Source organism: Gastrolobium bilobum, unplaced genomic scaffold, assembly GCF_033153095.1.
Source record: "Gastrolobium bilobum isolate Gb01-03AN ecotype WA unplaced genomic scaffold, APGP_CSIRO_Gbil_v1 utg382, whole genome shotgun sequence".
In the NCBI taxonomy this organism is placed as follows: Eukaryota; Viridiplantae; Streptophyta; class Magnoliopsida; order Fabales; family Fabaceae; genus Gastrolobium; species Gastrolobium bilobum.
In genome coordinates, this window is record NW_026897362.1 from 188,411 (window position 1) to 209,906 (window position 21,496).

At 35.9% G+C, this 21,496-nt stretch overlaps 2 protein-coding genes across 2 annotated transcripts; one reads left to right on the plus strand and one right to left on the minus strand.

The window, feature by feature from the left end:
* The first annotated feature begins 643 nt into the window (after positions 1–643).
* Positions 644–2,956, plus strand: LOC133306273 (trifunctional UDP-glucose 4,6-dehydratase/UDP-4-keto-6-deoxy-D-glucose 3,5-epimerase/UDP-4-keto-L-rhamnose-reductase RHM1-like). The gene is made up of 2 exons (XM_061506571.1): positions 644–2,188; positions 2,511–2,956. The coding sequence occupies exons 1-2, from the start codon at positions 644–646 to the stop codon at positions 2,952–2,954; spliced, it is 1,989 nt and encodes a 662-aa protein (XP_061362555.1). The 3' UTR covers positions 2,955–2,956.
* A 2,203-nt stretch (positions 2,957–5,159) lies between these two features.
* On the minus strand, positions 5,160–17,559 carry LOC133306260 (trans-Golgi network-localized SYP41-interacting protein 1). Its single transcript, XM_061506558.1, has 12 exons — positions 17,303–17,559; positions 16,859–17,004; positions 15,442–16,077; positions 15,042–15,251; positions 14,129–14,843; positions 11,325–14,080; positions 9,285–11,270; positions 7,458–8,292; positions 6,666–7,351; positions 6,086–6,227; positions 5,902–5,983; positions 5,160–5,825 (listed from the first exon to the last, which is right to left on the minus strand). The coding sequence occupies exons 2-12, from the start codon at positions 16,907–16,909 to the stop codon at positions 5,723–5,725; spliced, it is 8,202 nt and encodes a 2,733-aa protein (XP_061362542.1). The 5' UTR covers positions 16,910–17,004; positions 17,303–17,559; the 3' UTR covers positions 5,160–5,722.
* Between the last annotated feature and the right edge of the window lie 3,937 nt (positions 17,560–21,496).

Genomic DNA, 21,496 nt, shown 5'->3' on the forward strand with positions numbered 1-21,496 from the left:
AAGTCCTAAAATTAGGCTCATGGCCTTGAGAGATCAAAAGATGAGAGAGGGACCTTTTGAAAACCAAATTAAGCATTTAATTAAAACAATTATCGGATCATAGTCCACGTTTTTGAAGTTATAGCCCCTAGTAGAACATGAGAGAGACCCGGTTATTCTCCAACAAACATTACCCGTTTCTCTCTCTCTCTTCTTTTCTGATCATTGCACACACTAATCGCTGCCACCATCCCATGAACAAACCACAAAACTTCAATGTAAGTAAAATGTCTCTCTATGTTTTTGCTCTTCCTTAAGGCATTACAATCATGAATAAAAACTTTTACCTTTTTTCTTTAATCTCATTTTTATTGTATACCTAGGAGCATTCTCAAAAGTGTTATGTGCATGTCCTAAATAAGTGAAATAGGTACTTTTTGTGCATTGTCAATTTTGATTAACAATACCATGTTCATCTCTTAAATTTTCAGACCTAGCCCCTTACTAGAAATTTTTACTTACTTGATATGTTTATTTTGTTCACATTCCTTTCTATTACAGGAGGTCATGCCTTATTTTTTTATTTTTTTTGGGGTTGTGATTAATCCTTGATTCTTTTGTTCAGTAATAGAACATTGCAGATATAGCAAATCATAGAAGAAAGATGTCATCAAAACCTGGCATATATGAACCAAAAAATATACTCATAACTGGAGCAGCTGGTTTCATTGCTTCACATGTCACTACCAGGCTAATTAACAAGTACCCTAGCTACAAGATTGTAGCTCTTGATAAGCTAGACTATTGTTCTACTTTCAAGAATCTGCAGTCTTGCACTTCATCACCAAAGTTCAAATTCATTAAGGGTGATATAGCTAGTGCTGATATTGTGAATCATATTTTGATAGAAGAGGAAATAGACACCATTATGCACTTTGCTGCTCAAACCCATGTTGATAATTCGTTTGGAAACTCCTTGGAATTCACCTACAATAATATATATGGCACCCATGTGCTTCTTGAAGCCTGCAGGGTCACCAATTGTGTTAAAAGGTTCATACATGTTAGCACTGATGAAGTTTATGGTGAAACTGATTTGGAGACTGATATTGGAAATCATGAGGCATCTCAACTCTTACCCACCAATCCTTATTCTGCAACAAAAGCAGGTGCAGAAATGTTGGCCATGGCTTACCATAGATCCTATGGTCTTCCAATTTTAACTTCTAGAGGCAATAATGTTTATGGGCCTAACCAGTACCCAGAAAAGCTTGTTCCTAAATTCATTCTTCGTGCTATGAAAGGTGAGAAATTGCCAATCCATGGTGATGGATCCAATGTGAGGAGCTACCTTCATTGTGGGGATGTGGCAGAAGCATTTGATGTCATACTTCATAAGGGAGTGATTGGCCAAATCTACAATATTGGCACTCAGAAGGAAAGGAGTGTGTTAGATGTAGCAGAGGACATTTGCAAGCTCTTTGAATTGAATCCTAAAGAAGTTATTGAGTTTGTTCAAGATAGGCCTTTCAATGACAAGAGATATTTCCTTAATGATCAAAAGCTCAAGCAGCTTGGTTGGGAGGAGAGAACTCCTTGGGAGGAAGGACTTAAGATGACAATTGATTGGTACAAAAAGAACCCTGATTGGTGGGGTGATGTGTCTACTGCTTTAAACCCACATCCACGTTTCTCAGCTATCAATCTCTCTGATGAATTAGCTCAATGGTCCTTTCAATATGGATACTCAAGGCTGGTGAGGTCATTTACTGAAATCGGTCGCAGTAATTCAGGATTGAAATTCCTCATATATGGGAGGACAGGTTGGATAGGAGGGTTGTTAGGAAAGCTTTGTGATGAAGAGAGAATTGCTTGGGAGTATGGGAAAGGAAGACTACAAGACAGGAAATCACTTATGGAGGATATAAGCAGGGTAATGCCAACTCATGTGTTAAGTGCAGCTGGTGTTACAGGAAGGCCAAATGTTGATTGGTGTGAATCACACAAAGTTGAGACAATAAGGACTAATGTAGTGGGCACGTTAACTCTGGCTGATGTTTGCAGGGAACATGGCTTATATATGATGAATTTTGCAACTGGTTGCATATTTGAGTATGATAAAGAGCATCCTCTAGGATCAGGCATTGGGTTCAAGGAGGAGGACAAGCCAAATTTCACTGGTTCCTTCTATTCAAAGACCAAGGCCATGGTATGTCTGAAATTTCCACTTCTTCTTAGTTATAGTAGTATCATTGATCTAATTTATTAAGATTTAACTGGCTTGTTACTCTTTCCTGTTTGACACTTTATTGACTTACCTGTGCTTTATCCACAAATACCACAACCACATTATGACATGGTAGGGTTTTGTCTCTACCAACAAACATGGTCATCTTTGTCATGTCAAGCCTCACACTCAATTAACAATTATCTATTAAGAAATTGGGAAATTTTCAACCATGAAATCACATCATGCATATTTTCTTGCAATGTTTATCCCATTTAAGAACATGGCAAAACACATCATGCAGGTGGAGGACCTCCTAAAAGATTATGATAATGTCTGCACATTGAGAGTTAGAATGCCAATATCATCAGATCTTAGCAATCCAAGAAACTTCATCACAAAGATTAGTCGTTACAACAAAGTGGTGAACATACCTAATAGCATGACAGTGCTAGATGAGCTCTTACCTATATCAATTGAGATGGCTAAGAGGAACTTAAGAGGGATATGGAACTTCACCAACCCAGGTGTCATAAGCCACAATGAGATATTAGAATTATACAGGGATTACATAGATCCTCAATTTAAATGGGAAAACTTTAATTTGGAAGAACAGGCAAAGGTAATAGTTGCTCCAAGGAGTAACAATGAAATGGATGCCTCCAAGCTCAAAAATGAGTTCCCTGAATTGTTGTCCATCAAAGATTCCATTATCAAGTTTGTCTTTGAGCCGAACAAGAAAACTTGAAGATCTTAACAGCTTTTGCATTTTTCATTTGACCTTTGTATCTAAATTTTTGTTTGGAAGGCTGATTGTAAGAATTCAAATATAGGTTTATATGTTGTTCACTGTTCTTTCTGCAATTTATATAGTCACCATATTCTTTTTAGGGTCCTTTTCTTATGTTGTAAGAGAATTATTTCTCCCACTGAAACATCAAATTGCTTGCCACAACTTTTTTTTAATGGATGGTGGGGCCCATCGTATCTTGTGTCTATAGTAGGAGAAATAATTCTTCTACAACATGAGAATTATTTTCCCCTTCTTTTTATAATGTTATGGATTTACATTGTAGTTTACATGCAAGAAAAATTATTGGTATTTTGCCAATGGGATTCACTAAATGATGGATGAGCTGGTTGCCATGATTTTAAAACTCTGTATACTTTTGAGATACTAAGTGAATTAATGATAAATAATTTACATGATATTATAAATCTGTAACCTTACTGTAACAACAAAAGCACGATGAATGAAACTTCTATTCATTCACGAATGTTCAATCTCCAAAATACGGATGTATATGAGTGGTGTAAAATTTTACTCATTTTCAACCTCCAACAACTGACCTTCTAAGGATTTGCATCGGTCAGGGTTCAAACTCTGTCACAAGCAAATTTTTGAAAAATCTTTGGAGGCCAGAGGACGTGCCTCTTTTCTCGAATGGAGAATTAGTCTCATCCTTTCTTCGGTAGCGAAACTCAATGCACCCGTTGTTCTATTGAGGGGTAGCCTTAGAACCGTACTCCAAGGACAAGGTGACCGAAAAAAATTGAATAAAAATATCTTTCAGGTTATACCAAAATTTTTTTTACTCATTTTCCTTTTTTAGTGCCAAAAAAAGAAAGTGAATAATATCTGTAATTATATTCAGATATAAGTAGTGTTATTCAAATCTTATTTGGGTGATGGAAAAGTCCACCTGAAACTTTTACATCTCTATTCTGCAATGTTGATCGCTTTACCAAATAAATATGGGGAAATGATTGCCTTTTATCCTAATTAAATTTGTTTTGATATTCAAAAAATATTTTTTTTGTCATAAAAATGTTTGTATTTTCCTGTGCTAAGTATTGAAAATTATATTATTTTAGCAAAACTATAAAAAATATTGATTTTAAGGTACGAGTGACTTTGAGAAAGAATCTTAGCCTAAATGGAGTGAAGTTCTTTTTAACTATAATTTAAAAATTAATTTATTATCTCATGTAAACTAAAAAAATTATGTTATATTACTTGGGGGAAAGTAGTAAAACAAGATTTAATGGAGTGAGATATAGATTGGCGGACAGTATGTCTTAGAACGGAATGGAGAAAAGCTATAAGTATGGTGGAGGGTTAGACCCGCTGTTATTCCTATGTTCCAGATGGTCCCTTTTTAGTCATTTCCCCCTTCATTTCCCCCACTTCTTCTTGTCCCTTTCTTTTTTACTTTTATTTATTTATATATACATATATTGTTATTTTATTTTATCTTATTTTATATTTTTATTTTATTTGTTTATTTTTATTTATTTATTTTTGGCTTTTTTACTTTTTTACTTTTTATTTTTTTATTTTTTTATTTTTTTTAACCTTTTTTCAACCGTTTTGTATCTTTCATGTGGGTTTATCTACCACCGACTCCAATTAATTTGGTGTTGTTGATGTTGAATTGATTTTATCAGTAATTAAGGTATAGCTTGCGACTTGTTTTAGTTTCTAATATAATCTAATCTGGGGCCACAAGGAACTTTTTCAATCAAGCCAACTTTTTTAAGATGAACTCTAACTAGTACATAAAAAATAAAATAAATAAATGTGTGTTACGTAGATTGAATCATCACACAGTGCAATTTTTTACCTTCTTTTTATATCTTTAATCTATTATGCACCATTAATGCTTTCTAGATCTTTCCTTTTGATACATCGAGCAGATTTTGTGAAACAGAATTGCTATACATATATTGATCAGTTTGAACAATAGTAAATTTAACAAGATCTTATCAGCTAATGCCTGCACTAATCCCCCACCCTAAGAAAAGCATTGGGAGAAAATGAACGCTGATTTACTACTTTGAAGCAAACGACACAAGAATGTATTGGGGTCAAAATCTAAATACATTCTGGGTTTTCATGTATATATATTTTTTAATGCATGAAAACTGCCAAATACTTTATAATGATGCTATGAATACAAAAAAGAATGGCAACTGCGAAATTTCTTATGGCTAAGCAGATAAAAAACCTTAATCAAAGTACAAAAGAATTATGATTTTCTATACCTAACTGGTCATTTATCCTGCTCATCAGAACCCAAGACTCCTAAGGTACAGGGACTATCCCTGTAAAAGATAGTCAATGTTGATTTCGTTGAAGGTAAAAGGCATCAAGTTCTTTACAACAACCACCAACTAGGGTGTTTATGTAGCAGGTTCTTCATCCATTGGTTTTGAAATATTGAGCAATCTGCTTTCGCATCTTTTCTTCATTGCTGCCTGTTACTCTTTCCGGAAGCTTCATCTCTCGTTTTATTACAGTTTATAGGTAACTGCCTCACACTGCAACAGGAAGAAGCGAAAGGAAGGGAGATACTGTACAACTAAACTGATTCCTTTTTTCAAGTATAATTGGATTCAGCACTATCCCCAATCAATAAGGTGGCACCTCCTGTGCCCCGCTTAGGGTTTTATAAAGTAGGCCAATTAATTATACAAAGCCAACTCCGAGCATCAGCCAAATGAGGGCCTCTCACCTCAAACAACAAAAAAGGCTAGGAGTGCGTGCATTATGGCCCAATAAAGTATAATTCCAAGCCGCAAGACAGGTTGTCTCATCAGAGTCCGATCACAAGTAACCCTGCACAAAAATAATGCAAGCCATACATCAAATTAAAATAAATCTAAAACCATTGAACACAGAAAAATATACCTACCACAAGCCATCAATCAAGTCAGTCAAAGGTCTCGTAAATCTTGGGACAATTTTGGATGATGTGAGTGATTTGAAACCATGGACTGCAACAAAAAGTGGGGAAAACCAGAATTAAATAAAAGGAACTATAGGGTGTTGCTGAAAGCACCGGAAGCCTGTACACAGGATAAGTAGTGCAGAATCACCTTTGTCGTCCTCTTCATCTTCTATCCTACTAGTACTACCAGGGTCTACATCTACAGCAATGGCAACATGATCGTTATTGCCCTTGCGCAAACTGCGAACTTGAGGTGTTAAAAATGCCCCTGTTGCCGTCCACTCATTCATCTATTGAAAAAGCCAAATAAATTCAATCCCTTCAAATGCAAATCGAACATGTTGACCACAAAAGAAAATATTTTTAATTTCCTTTCATCACTACTCATACACAATAGTTTTATTTATTTTGTTTTGAAAAGTGAATGTTAACTATCATATTTAATCTGAGTACAAATGCGATGTGTCAGAGGAGAAAAGCTACAGATCATAACCAAGATAACTCTACAATAAAACCAAACTTTCATACTGATAGAATATATTTGACTGAATTGATGAGAATATAATGAGGATGTCGCTAATCATGACAAGTTAATGCACAATTTTATATTTCATGTTTTATTCCAATTGAAGATCCAGTTCAAATACTATTTTTATTTAATCTGGATTAAATATAAGATTCTTGTCCTACTGAGGTTCAACTAATATAAAAATAATTGATTTCCTCACCACTGGTTCTACCTCCAAAATTTCTGAGCTTGTGCCAGCTTCCTTTCCAGTTTCTTCCACACCTTCAAGCAAATTCAATTGCAATTCTTTCTCATGCAAGGACATCTCAAGAGTTTCTGCTTTGCGGTTCAATTCTTCTATCTTACTCCTTTCTACTTGCAACATTGCATCCTTGCTTTCTGCAGTTGCCCTTAGATTCCCCAATTCTGATAATAAAGACACCAGCTTTTTTTGAAGTATTTCTTTGTATTCATGAACCTGAGTATTGCTCTTCACATCAGGATGTATATCATGCATCCCATCTCGAGATACAATCATGTCAACCCACATGAAGAACTCAAAGATCTCATCGGAACTTCTCTGGTTGCTCATTTGTGAAGAAAGAAGAACATCATTAGTGCATCTAGTAACCTCTTGCCTCAAGAAAGAAATTTCAGCATCTCTTTCTTGCAATTGGGATTGAAGCTTTTCAACCTCGGAAAGGAGACTTGCAGACAGGTGGTGAAGCTCATCAAACTTGCTTACAGTTATGGAAAGCTTTTTCATAACCTTACCACGAGATGATTCAAGGTTCTCAATCTCTTGATTCTTTTGTTGAACAACCTTTTCAAGTTCCACAATCTTCTTTGTCAATTCTTCCATTTGCATCTCTTCCTCATCAAGTGCATGCATTAGCGATTCAATTTCTGCAAAATAAACCATCAAGTTCCAGAAATATTGTTAGTTCTCATTTATAAAAGAAATATTACAAGTTTACTTCTTTAAAGACACAAGGAATCACACAAAGCCCACCTTGGTCTTTGGCAGCCAGCAAATCAGTCTGAGATCTCACTTTCTCCCCTAATTCAGCTGCAGTCCCTTGCATATCTTGCAGCTCATTCACTCTCTGTTCCAGTATCTTCCTCTCTGCCTCAGTCACTTCCACCTGTTTCTTTAAATTATGTTCTTGAATCCTAAAAGATTGAAGATCTTGAGAGTAACTGTTTGCAGCAGCTTCAACATCCTTAATCTGTTTTACCAGCTCTGAGCAAATCTTGTCTCTTTGAACATCCTTCTCCTGAAGCTCTCTTTGCAAATTTGTTATAATACCCTTCAATTCCTTTTGATTAGCATCTGAAAATTCAGTTCTTATACTAGCAAACCCTTTTGCAGCCAACAGCAGTCTATCTGCCATGGTTTTAATACATTCCTCAGATATTCCATCATCAAATGGTGTTTTCATGTTAATCCCTAGATCAGAAGATTCAACCTTCTTTCCAACCAGTTCAGCTTTTCCATTTTCAAGTACAATCACAGAATTAATGCATGCTTCATAAAGGAAGGCAATATTCCCACGTAATACAACAAGTTCCCCATCTCGTTCACTAACTTCTTTCTTCATGGTTTCATATGACTCTCTTTGGGAAGTTATTTCCCTTTGAACACTTGCCATCAATTTAGATATAGTTTTGTCTTGCTCCTCTGCTAAACTTGAGTGCATGTCTATTCTTTCCTTAAGAGAACCAACCTCCACCAAGAACTCTTGCAGCTGATGCCCAAATATACGAAAAATTCGAATAACGGTATTATCATCAAAGTGGTCAATGGTGTCCAAATCTGACCAAGAATCTGCAGACAAAGAGCTCTTCTGGAGAAGAAATGAGACAAGTATTTAGAAAGAAAAATAATTCATATTATGCAAAATAATAATAACAAGAAATGCAACTACACCTTGCTGAAAAATTAATACAATGAGACAAACCGAGTCATCAACTTAAAACATGAGCATGAGCAGAGAGTTTGTGTGTTGGAACTACAGTTGCAACATTCCATATAAAATATAAATACCTTCCGCCTCCAATTACAGACTTAAATGTTAAGAAAATAATGCACCCAAATTTCCAATTAATCAAAGAAATTTTTTCAAACCTTAATAAAAGCACATTAAAATATATCTCACTTTGCTAAAAAAAGTAATGGCAACAAGATACCAACAAATAAGCACCAAAACTTGAAAACCAAACTAATCTTTCGGCAACAAATATCTCAACTGCTCAATTTGTTCTAGTTTGAAAAGTCAGCATTCATTTAAAAAAATTCTATATCAAATAATTTTTCTTTTAAAAAGATGACATAATGGAATGAGGGTTGAGGAAACAGAAACAACAAGAAAACATAAAAAAATATGAGCCTAAAGATCTCAAAGATGCAACAAAGCTGTTGCTTCGCTCAGCATCTCAGACAAGGAAACTCCCTTGAAATAACCAGTCACAGAACATCAAACAGAGGCATGAACACAACCTTGTCCCATAACATACGTAAGCACAAAAGACCAACATTGAAAAAGATGCATTTGGCTGGAAGCAGATACATCAGAGAACAGCAATGATCATATATCAATAGAACATTGAAATAGCACATAATGCAACAACACAGATCACACACACCCCCCCCCCCCCCCCCCCCCCCCGGCAAAAAAAAACACCAACCCAAAAAAAAAAAAAAATTAGTACAAGAAATTAAGCTAACACATCATTGTCACATATCAGCCAATTACATTTATGTTCTAATTCCTATATCTCATTCTCATAATAGACCACGTGAAAAATGACTAGTTGAGTATCCATGTTGTATTAATACCTTGTTATCATATGCCCTGCGTAAAATGCTATCATGCTCTTTGGTGACAGATGAAACCACCACATCAGCATTGTTTACTTTCATACATGACTCAAGACAGGCCTCCAGATTCTGAAAAGATTCCAAATCCATGAAAAAAGCATTAGCTAGTAAATTCTGAACCTCACCAAAGCCTTTGCAAATTTGATTCATGCTGGATTTTAATTCCATGATCTCAGAAAAATGGCTCTTTTTTCCCTCCTCACGCGAGGCTGATAATTTTTCGAGATGTGAAAGAGCTTCCAGTTTGGCAGCCTCAGCTGAATCCCTTTCTCTTCTGAGATCTTCAAGTTCAGCTGCCACCTTTGTGAGCTCTTCCTGAAAACTGTCATTCCTTTCTTGAACCTCATTCAACTCTGCCAAGAGGAGCTCTGATGCTCTTTCAGATTTCCTGGATTTTTGTTCTAAAGAAGCCGCAGCACCATGCAGATCAGAGCATAGTTTCCCAAGCCATTCTAACTTCTTCACCGGATCACTTATATGACCTTCACCACCAACCTCAATCTCACCTAACGCGTTCAAAATCAGTTTTAAAGAATATTCTTGCTCCTGTAAATGGTGCTCTGTTTCTTCCAAGTGATTCTTCAGAAGCAAACGCTCAGATTCAAGAGCTTCTAACCTATCTGGGTAGGTTGACAACTGTCTCAACTTCTGTTCATGATCTGCAAGTATACGTTCCTGGTTGTTGATCTCAGATTTTAAGTGCTCCATCTCAATACTCATCTCTTCAATGGTTTGTTTTAGACTGTCTCGTTGTTGCACCAATGACTTCCCTTTCTTGACTGCAATGTTTAATTTCTCTCTAACAGAAGCTGACTTCTGCTCCTCCTGATTAAGAAGCTCTTTCAACTCCTCAGTTCTTTTACTCAGAGCTTCAACTTCACTGGATAATGATATTTGCTTTTCCAAAGTTCTATCTCTCTCCTCCTTCATATGCACCAATCCACTCAAAGCCTCCTCTAGATCTCTTTTATATCTATCAATATCTGCCTTCTCCTTATCATGCATATCTATACTTCTTTCCTCAAGAAGAGTAGCATCATCTCTTTGTGAATTGTGCCCATCATGGACAACCCCGTATGTAGGTTTCTTTGATGAAAGACTTGCATGCTTTTCTATGAGCTGTCTCAGAAGTTCTTCCAAGGAATCAATATCTGTACTACCAGAAACCATATTCTCTGTTTCAGATTCTGACAAGGCATCACCAACTAAGTCTCTCAATTTTCTGATCTTGTCATCAAGGGTGGAAACTTGTTCTTCAATTGCAGCTTTCTGTTCCAATTCATCCTTCAAACTAGTTACTTCACTATGCAGCTTTTCATTCTCAAGTTCAGCTTCCCTTCTCTGCACTGATAGTTTCTCATATTCATATACCAGAGCCTCCATTTTTTCAGAAAGGTGCTCTCTCTCAGATGTAAGAGCTCTAAGGTCTGCTTGAATTGCAGCTTTCTGTTCCAATTCATCCTTCAAACTAGTTACTTCACTATGCAGCTTTTCATTCTCAAGTTCAGCTTCCCTTCTCTGCACTGATAGTTTCTCATATTCATATATCAGAGCCTCCATTTTTTCAGAAAGGTGCTCTCTCTCAGATGTAAGAGCTCTAAGGTCTGCATGAAGAGCAGACACTCTCCTTTGAGACTCTTCCAGGTCAGCATTTAGCAATCCACAATAGCTATCATATTTTTCAATCTTCAACTGCAGAGAATCTACATGATGATTAGCCTCAGCAAGTGCTCTTCCTACCCATTCAATCCTATCCTCCGTCTCCATAGACCGTAAATGTGAAGGCATATCAATCCTGTCTACAAGGTCTTCCCATCTCTGAACTAAGCTGTTTCTTTCCATCAATGACTGCTCCAGCATTTCATTTTGCTCAGCCAGCCCATAATACTTACTTTGCAACTCCTCAAACTTTTTTCTAAAATCATCCCCAGAATCTGGTTGTAACTGACCGGAGAGAGAATCTGGTTGTACCTGACTGGAGATAGAATCTGGTTGTACCTGACTGTCATCTCTCCAGGAATCCATGACAACATAACCAGCATCAGAATATGAGCCTCCTCCCGCAGAATCCTTCTGCTCCCAATCATTCATGGGCAATGAGTTGTATGAGCCTCCTCCCCCAGAATCCTTCTGCTCCCAATCATTAACGGGCAATGAGTTGCCAGCAACTGATCTAGCCAACCAATCAATTTTTTCAATTATATCTCTTGAATGAAACTGCTCTGGCAGATCTAGGTCTTCCAAAACTTCTTCTATCCTCTGAAGCATTGAATCTTTAAGAAGAAATGACTCTCTCAAAGCATTAGCTGAATTACGAATATATGAAAGCTCAGATTCCAGAGCTTCCACACGCTCACCAGCCTCTGCATAGGTCTTGAGTTTTGTTTCAACTTCATGAAGTCTTGTATCTTTAAACTGCAACTCTTGCAAGCATCTCTCCAATTCACTGGATGTCTCTGTCAGGGACTGCTTGAGACCATCCCGCTGCACAACCAACCCTTTTCCCTTGGCAACAGCTATGCTAAGTTTCTCCCGGATGGAGGAAACCCGCTGTTCTGAATGCTCAAGTTCTTTTGCTTTCTCGTGTAATTCAGAACGAGCAGTAGCAAGAGCTTCTTCCGCCTGATGCAAGCTTTCCTTGAGAACAAGGATTTCATTTTCATTCTCAAGACGTAGTTTGTCTAGATAATGGATTTTTTCCTTCAATTCAGCCAATTCCATGTCACTAGATCCATAGCCTTCTTTAGTTGTATGTAACTGGATTTCAGCCTCTCTGGTTTTCTGTACAAGACTAGACACTAATGAACCTAAGCATGAAAGGGGCGACTTATTCATTTCGATCTTCAAATTTTCCACATTCAGCACGCCCGCAACCTCTTCAATTAGTTTACTAACAGAATCTAAATCAAGACACTTCATCTTCATTTCTTCCAATTCTGTTTCCCTGTGCATCAATTCTGACTTCATCGTTGTAGCAACAGACTCTAGTTCCAGCTTTTCATTCAATAAATATTCTACATGTTTCAGGATGGTCTGATAGCTATTATAGTTCAGTAGATCAGGCAGTGCCTCACTTTGAACATCTACCTTATCTTCATCCATAAAGCCACCGTTAATGAGCACAAGTTTCCTCAGGTCACTGTAAATCTTATGCAATACACCAACAGCCAATTCATTCCTCCCAAGCAGATCATCACATTTCGAATTCACTTCTTTATATGACGTACAGATTATTTCATGTTCTGAATAAGTAGCTTCAAGTTTCTTCCGAAGATCAAAAATCATTTCGGTGGCTGCATTAACAGAAACTTCTAACTTATGACTGATATCCAAGCTATCATGAGTGTCAGAAGAGATGGTTGAATACAAAGTTTCCCCAACTGATTCATTCAGCTTCCCAACTAACCCAACAATATCAGCAATAGTAGTATTCCAGCCTTGTTCAAGTAGCATTGCCCTCTCTGTCACCTCCTTCTGCAAATTTTCCAGTTGACTTCCAATAACAGCAGCCATCTCATTTGAACTTTGTTTCACATCATACATTTCAGTATGCAATTCACCAATTTTTAACTGACAATGTCCAAGCTTTTCATAAAGTTCACTATTTTTGGCTTTGAGATGGATATCTTCCTGCTTTAAAGCTTCACAGAATTCCTCAAGATGACATTTCTTTTCCTGAATGTCACGCAGAAGTTGCTTTGCAGTTTCATATTGAACCGTAAGTTCAATGTTGGATGCTTCCAAATCTGAACAATGGTGCTTCAATTCTTCAAACTGGTCCTTGAGATCACTGTACTTTGCATCATCAATTTTCCTACAATCTCTCTCCTTGTTGAACAATGCACCCGCACTCTGAACTTCCAGCTTCCACTTTGAAAGCAATTTTCTCAAGTTTCCAATTTGCTCTTTGGTTGCATTTGATGGTGACTGAACTTCACTGGAATCCCTTACCTCTACCTCATGCTCATCCTCATATACTTTTGATTCAAAAGCCTGTATCAATTTTGATACCACAGGCGAAGAAACTTTTTCACCAGACCTGCCATAGGATACTGATTGAGAATGCAACTCATCAATTGCCTTTTCAAGCTTCACCAAAACTGTCTCCACCTCATCCAAGCAAGTCTTCAATGAAACAAACCCAAGAGAATCATCAAAGATTTCGTGTTCAAGTATATTCACAGGTGGTCCCCCTAGTGCACCTTCGCCTGGCTCCTGATCCATATGCACATACTCATTGGTAATTGCAATTTCAAGGCCCTTACTTTGTTCACATGCAACATGTGCTTGATTTCCTAGGTTAGATAGAGGTTGAGTGTATTTTTTCCCCATTTCTTCTATCTCAGCCTTATGCTCATCCAAAGTGCTATTGAGAAATACATTTTCCTTGGAAAGTTGTTCCAAGCGCATTGTGGCTTCTTTAAGGTCACCTTCAAACCTCATCCGTTCCCCTTTTTCTATAGATAACTCCTCTTGTAGGGAAACAATTAGAGAAGAGAGTATTTGATTCTCAAGAACAACTGGTTGATTCTCGTCTTCGAGATTTTTAATCTTATCAGCAGACAATGCAAGGTTCCCATTTAAGTTGGAATTTTCTGCCTTTAGACTTGCCACCAAATCTTTATTTTCAACCAAATCTAATGATAGCCTATCAATCTCATGCAAGAGATGCTCAGTTTCTGCTTTGATCTTATTCCTCTCTTCAGTCACCAAAGAGATCCTTTCAGTTAGGTTGGAACTTTCAACCTTTACTCCTTCCATTGAACTCTTGAAGTCAGCTAATTCAGATGCCAGCTTCTTACTTTCACATAGATGAAATTCCTTCTCCTCCAAAAGTTGATTTTTCTCAGCAATCACCAAATCAAGAGATTCATTCATGCCCTTCCTTTCAACCTGTAAACTTGAGATCAAGCCTCTGCATTCAGCCAACTCTGTGCATAGATCTGATGAATCTTTTTGAGATATTTCAAAACTAATCTGCAGCTCAACTACTCTGGCAGAAAGAGCTTCAACCTCTGCCATGGCAGTATTACATTGGTTATGTAGTTCTACACTCTTGCTAGAAATATCATCTAGTTCAACACGGCAATTAGCAAGTTCTTCAGTAAGGTGTTGATTCTTCTCATTAACTTCATTATGAGTAGCATGGAGCTGAGATAGTTTGTCAATCAACTGGTAACGCTGATTATCAGACTCTAGTTGTAGCTCCAGTTGTTCAGCTAGTTGAATGTTGAATATATTTTTCATTATATTTGCAAGAAACAATTCTTCTTTGAGTCTCTTAAATGCTTCTAAGTCATGATCTGGAGCATCAGAAACTGGTCCTCTTGCGTTGAGCAGAAATTGATACTCTTCTTCATTAAGCCCCTTGACAATTTCAGCCAGCTGCAGGAGATTAACTGAGCTTGCATCAAAAATGGGAGAGAAATCCAATGGTCTGGCTGAATCAACCTCACGAGCTCCCATTAACAACTCCTGAGTTGGTTCCTCAACTGCAGATCCAACAGTAGTGCATTGCTGGTTAAGCCCCTCCTGGAGCCCTCCATCCTGTCCACTCAGAACCCCTTTACTAATCTGTTCTTGATTAGACTGAACAAGCATTTCTTCGTAAGATGAATCCAGTAATGTTTCTCTGCCCAGATTTTTCAAAGAAGGCCCAGCAGTTGCAATATCATCTCCCTGGCCTTCATCAGCACCCGAAAGCTTATCTGACACAATGTCCTCGAGAGAGGAGAATAATTCAACTGACTTGCCTAGTTGTTCCGCTTCATGAGATACCTCCTCCCCAATTCTAGTCTTCTCCAAAGCAATTACTGAAAGAGACTGATCACTCTCACCAACCTTGAACAGAGGAAGTTCCTTTTGACCATCAATAATTGCATCAGTGCTTTGACAAGATTTCTTCATATCCAAACCATCAGCTTCCTGCATTGCCCCTACCCAGCAACAAATGAGAATATAAATTATAAATCAAATGCATATATCAGTTTTCACAGCCTGCGCAATTAATACCCTAATACCTAAACATAAGTGTATAACATTAAATTAAAGGAGGGAGAATGAGAAAGAGTAGGACAGAGAGAGAAAGAGAGAGAGCACAACCTAAATCTGTTACCTGATCTTCCCTTGTTTCCATCACAGATGTATTGGGAATATCCTCAGATAAAAGCAACGGTTCTTCCCTCTTTTCACCCTCTCTTTCAACTAAAACAGAATCACCCACTGCAGTTGAGACAGAAGCAGGTGGGTACAAAATGGCAAGTGCAGATGCATGATCATATGTTGTTCGACCTTCAGGACCCAGGCTATCTGAAGTTCTCATAGAAACATCCTTTGCCACATCAGAACCAACATCCTGAGCAATTTCCCCTTGATCTTGGGCAGACAAACTAGAATCATTCTCACGGACCCCATCAAGCTGAAGTGCTGACGTAGTATTAGAATCCAATTCAGTTTCATTGCCTGTATCATATGTAATGGCCACCGAAGATGAGTCAACAGAAGGATCAATACTGTCAGAAGCTAACGAGTTTGCCAAAGACTGGGACTCTAATGATTCTGTGATAACCACATTGGAGTCATGGTCAGATTCAACGTTTCCATCAGTAACCTGAGATGATCCAGTTGATACAGAGGTACTACTTGCTGCATCAGCATCAGACTCAGGTAGCTGAGGTTTACCAGATTTTTTTGATGATTTTCCACGGCTACTACCACCTTTACTGTCCTTCTTCTGACGGAATTGTTGGAGCTAACAAAAACATGAGAATCAAAATTAATAACTGTACACCACATATACATCGAGACCGAATAGTAAAAGGAATCAAATAGGAAGAGAAAGATAAAATGATATAATTTCTGAACCATTAAAAAAAATTCCAATCCAGTCTACACATCAGCTTCCTAAAAAGAAAAGGAACAGGTGAATGCTACAAGGTTCAGTATCTTGCACTATTTTGTTAGGTGGATTTGAATCCTCTAAAGAGAGTCGTGTAGTTTAGAGTTTAAAATGCATGTGGTAACCATCTGATGAGAAAATTAAGCGAGTAGATTCTCATACATCTATGATTTGTTATGTAGATGTTTGTATGTTATAAAACACTAAGCTGATGATTTTCTCAATTAACTGTTCTCAACTCTGCACTTTACTATCTAAAGTGCACCGCACACACCACAGGATCCAATTACTAATTCTAATTGGAACCAAAATCCTGTCAGGTGGGTCCAGGGAAAGTAATGGGCTAAGGCTACACCATTATATCAAGTGGGTACGATACCATGTCTCAACCCAAAACCTTAAGATATTGAGTTCATGGGTACCTCCACTTATATACACTTCACTTAAGTCATTATCAACCAATATGAGACTCATCATACTTAAATATCCCAACAAATCCAGCTACAAAAAACTGATTCTTGAAACATAAGAGATGCAGCTAATTCTCCTTCAGAATATATATATATATGAACACACACACATACACACTTTTAACCAAGCAAGAATTGAAATTCATAATGTAAAAATCAGGTACCCTTTTTTTGCCAGCTGCGAGTAGATCGGTCCGGCTCTTGCTCCGTTCCATTCTCCGATCCACTCCGTTTTTGCTACCCACTGTAACCACGGAAATCACCACGCACAAATCCTGGCCACCATTCAGATCCTCCTCTTATACCGTACCTAACTAAAACAAACCAATCAAATCAAATTTGACACAGTTACAATCATTAACAAGGTAATTACAATCCAAAAACAAAAAATGAAAATATTCATAGCCGCAAAAATCAATTAAAAAAAGCAATGTGCTCGTGTGTTATGTTAGAAGATTTTTCAAAATTCAATTCTATATCCGCAAGACCGCAACAGCTAAACGCATCATAACAATCCGATTAGAAAAGCAAAATATCAATAAATTAAAAATTCGATGATAAATAAATAAGCAAGAGCTCAGCGTTTGGAGGGAAGAAAGAAGAAGAACCTTGATTGAGGATTGGCTAGAGGTATGAGACGACGTCGTAGACGGATGTCATTCGAGACAAGGCCGTGTTGGCTATAGATTCCAAAACGATTCGTCTTCTCTCTCTCTCTCGCTCTCTCTGGTTCGGTGTGTTTCGTTTCGGGTACGGTGGTGGTGGTTGCAGCGTCTTTGAGATCTAAAAGTGTAAACGCAACGCGAGCGTTATTTTCTCCCCTGGTTAAGTGTCGAATCAAGCAACATCGATTTTATTTAACAAGAGTTTTATTACCCTAAAAAAGAGAAAATTAAATAAATAGGTCTTTGTTTGGTTATGGGTGAGAGACGGTTGTGTTTGGTTTGGTGTTTATTTATTTGAACGCACCAACGTCTGTACATCGTGGTGGTGGGGAAAACTTGAAATGGATCCTCATTTCCGTACAAATTCGGCATTTTTTTTTTCACTTCGAGTATTCCATCATGATTTGTTTAGGAGTGAGAATATTTTTATTCGGAAATCACGATCGCTCATAATATGGTGAGAAATTAATTTTTTTTGAAAGTGTTATAAAAAAATTATTTCGTAGATCAAAATATTTCCTGAAAGTTGAATCAATTTTTATGATTTTATGTTTGATTGATTGAAAATATTACTAAAAATGTGTTAAATTTTTCATTTTTTTCCAGAATTCAATAATACCACCCATAGTCTTAAAATCGGATCGACCTGGCCGGTTTTCATAAAAATCGATAACCCGATCAGTTAACCGGTGACCCGGCCCGGTTCCAAAAAAAAATAATCCAAATTTTTGTTTTTTTTCAAAAAAAATCATAATAGTCAAATTTGAATATATTTTTTTATTATTGACTTACATAAGTTATGTACCTACAACACTAATATTAATGTTGAATTAATTTATAGTTAGAGATGTCGTTTTCTGAACCTAAAGCACCGTATCACGATCATTATATTTTTGTTTGATTTTTTATTAAAATATTTGAAATTAATATTTTTTATTATTTTTATTATTTTTTGTATTAAAATATTTGATATTTTTATCATTTTTTTTAAAATATTTGAGCATATTTATAATTTTTTAATATAAATTATAAAATTGTAAATAATTACCGGGTCATGCGGCTGAACCAGTGACCCATTGGTTGAACCAGTAACCCAGTGACTCGATATCTCGATCGGATTAATGACCGGACCGATTTTAATAAGATTGATACCACCGTGGGTGAGTGGTATTGTTGGATGATGTTCTTAGTTGAATTTTGTTCACAAAATAAAATCTCAGAGAAATCACATTTCCAAATAAAATTTCAGAAATCTTCTACCAAACATGGATAATAGATTATTGGAATAGGTTATTCTGCATATTATTTTTTTCTACCTATCATTCGAAAATACAATTATATCATAATCTTAACTAATATTTATCTTTCTCTCTTTTCTCGAGATTCTGATATATAATATTTTAGAGTAGTAGGCAAAAATAGACAAAAAAAAAAATAGATAGATAGAATAACCTATCATTAGATTATTACCTTTAATTTCTCCAAAATTTAAACAAAAATCATCTACGAAACATGGTTCTTTTGACCCTTTTACCCTTCATTAATTAATTAATAACCATTTTGACCCTTATTCGAAACTATCTACCAATCTACCCATCTTTAATCGATTAACTTGAAGATTTAATCGATTAAATGGTTAAAACTGACAAAAATGGTTGACTTAAAGATTTAATCGATTAAATATTCAAGTTAATCAAATAATCTCCCTCTTAATTGATTTAATTCATTAGGGAAGGTGAAATTAAACAACCTTATCACTCTGCTTTTTTATTTTATTGCGACCATATGATACCAGGCTAACTTACAAAAATTTTCAAAGTGCCACGGTGGTACCATTTATTCAATAGAAAAGACCAATCACAAAAAAAGAGAAGATGAAAGTGGGATAAAAAAAAGAAAAATAAGAAAATAAATACAAGTGACAAACTTTGAAAGAAAATGGTACGTGCAACGGTGACACCGAAAGTTTGCTCCTAACTTACGTGTATTTAAACTAACAATGTTATAATTAAGAAATTTATAAGACTTTCTTATTACTTGTCTTTGAAGTAACTGGACTTAGAAAACTGTGTACTATTAAATTTATAAAAGACTTTTGGATTTAAACCTTATCAATCTTTATACTTAAGATTTAGGTGTCAATCATTCCTAAATCATTTGGTAAACGAAAACAAATTGTTTATGGCCAAGTGATGAAAAAGAGGAAAGGAAGTGACTAGAGGCCGAGCTCGTGGGGTTGTGGCTCTGCTAAGACTTACCTTTTAAGCAAGTGATGAAGTGGTTAAATGGGATTGTGGAGTCATCATCACCATGTGATTGCTTCAAAGTTCAATGAGATGCCCACAACATGATATTATTTAAACGAGTCTCTAATGACAATTTAAGCATGAAATCGATAACTCAAAATCATTACAGCTTAATCTTGTGTCTCGAAAGCTATCTTATTTGTAGTATGTTGTAGAATGAATTAAATGAGAGGTAGAAAAATATATTTTACAGATAATAATATAGAGATGAAGGTTATACTTATCACCTATTTTCGTTTGCAACCTTTTACAATTACGTTTTAACCGTTGATTTCCGTCAATTTAATGGTTATAATTTATTGGGTTATATTATTAATTAATTATTATTTCTCAATAAATTATAACCGTCAGATTGACAAAAAACAATGGTTAAGATATGATTATAAGAGTTTGTAAATGAAAAACAAGTTGTAAGTATATCTTTTCTCTAATATAAAATTAGGCTTTAAAGTTTCTAAAGTGAATGTAGATATGTTATCTACATTCACTCCCAAAACGACGTCGTTTTAAGTTGAAAAATTAAAAAGTTATAATGAAAAAGACTATTATAACCCTGAAATAAATTATAATTATAAAAATATCTTGATTTCCGTCTCAAAACAACGTCGTTTTAGGTTCACTGTAGATAAGTTATCTACATTGACTGTAGAAAAAGCGAACCATAAAATTATTAATGTTGATATTACTTAAAAACTTAAGCTTTAGATTGAATTTGTTTTGCATATGATATTAGAAATTATGATTAAATGATCATGAGTGCAAACTCACCCTTCTTATAAATTAAAAAGAAAAAAAAAAAGAATAAACAAGTAAATGTTTGTAAAATAAACGAGCTAGGCCCTGGGAAATCATTGAGAGCCCAAGATTCAAATTGTTGGGCTTAAACCTTGCATATGTGTGTGTTTCTACTTTCTAGGTATTGAAGCTAGGGCTACGATTTGAACGTGTCGTATTTTCCAGCATAACAATCCTGCAAGGCTTCTGGTCATGTTTGGGCCTCGTTAAAATTCTGGAAGCAACTTTGACCAAAAGGAAAAACACGGCTTCAAAGTTTAAACAAGAAAGCCCAAAGCCCATGTAACCATCCAACAATATTACCAATAAACAAAATAAGGGTTGATGTTTTCTTAAGTGGCATGACAACATGAGAGAATAAAAATAGAGATAAATTAAATGTGAGTCTCACATTTTATATTAGAAAAAAAATTAATTGACACAAAAAACGAAATTGTGCAAGAAATTTTTTTGCTATCCTATTGTCGGAGAACATGATTTCCCATAAAATAAAAGTAAGTTGGTAACAAAGAAAATCCTTTTTGACAGAAGATACAATAAAACCAAAAAAACCATTCATAGGATAACCGTCATTAAGAATGTAAATTAGACGGTTATCTCATTTTAAAAAGGGAAATATTACTCTCCTTTTACATAAGGTAACTTATATCATTTTCTCTCACTTCGATTTTCGCACCCCACTTTTTTCTTTTTTTTCTTGTAATGGTGAGACCCACCCATTCTCTCTCTACCACATAAGATAACTATCTTCTGTGGAAGGAGATTAGTAAAACCCTTTTAAAATTAACACATCTTTTTCTTTTTCTTTTGGTATTTAGTTCTAATGGATACTTTCTATTATATAAGATGATACTATAGAAACAAAATGATGGCACATGGGAGATGAACAGGTGGAGATGAGAGCGTGGATTCAATTTTTTATAGTATTATCTTTTGGAGAAGTTTTAAGCCTTCATTTTTGCATCTGCCTCTAACAGAATTGTCTACCGAAAAAAATGCTTGTGATTAGGGATGTGCAAAATAACCAAAAAAACTT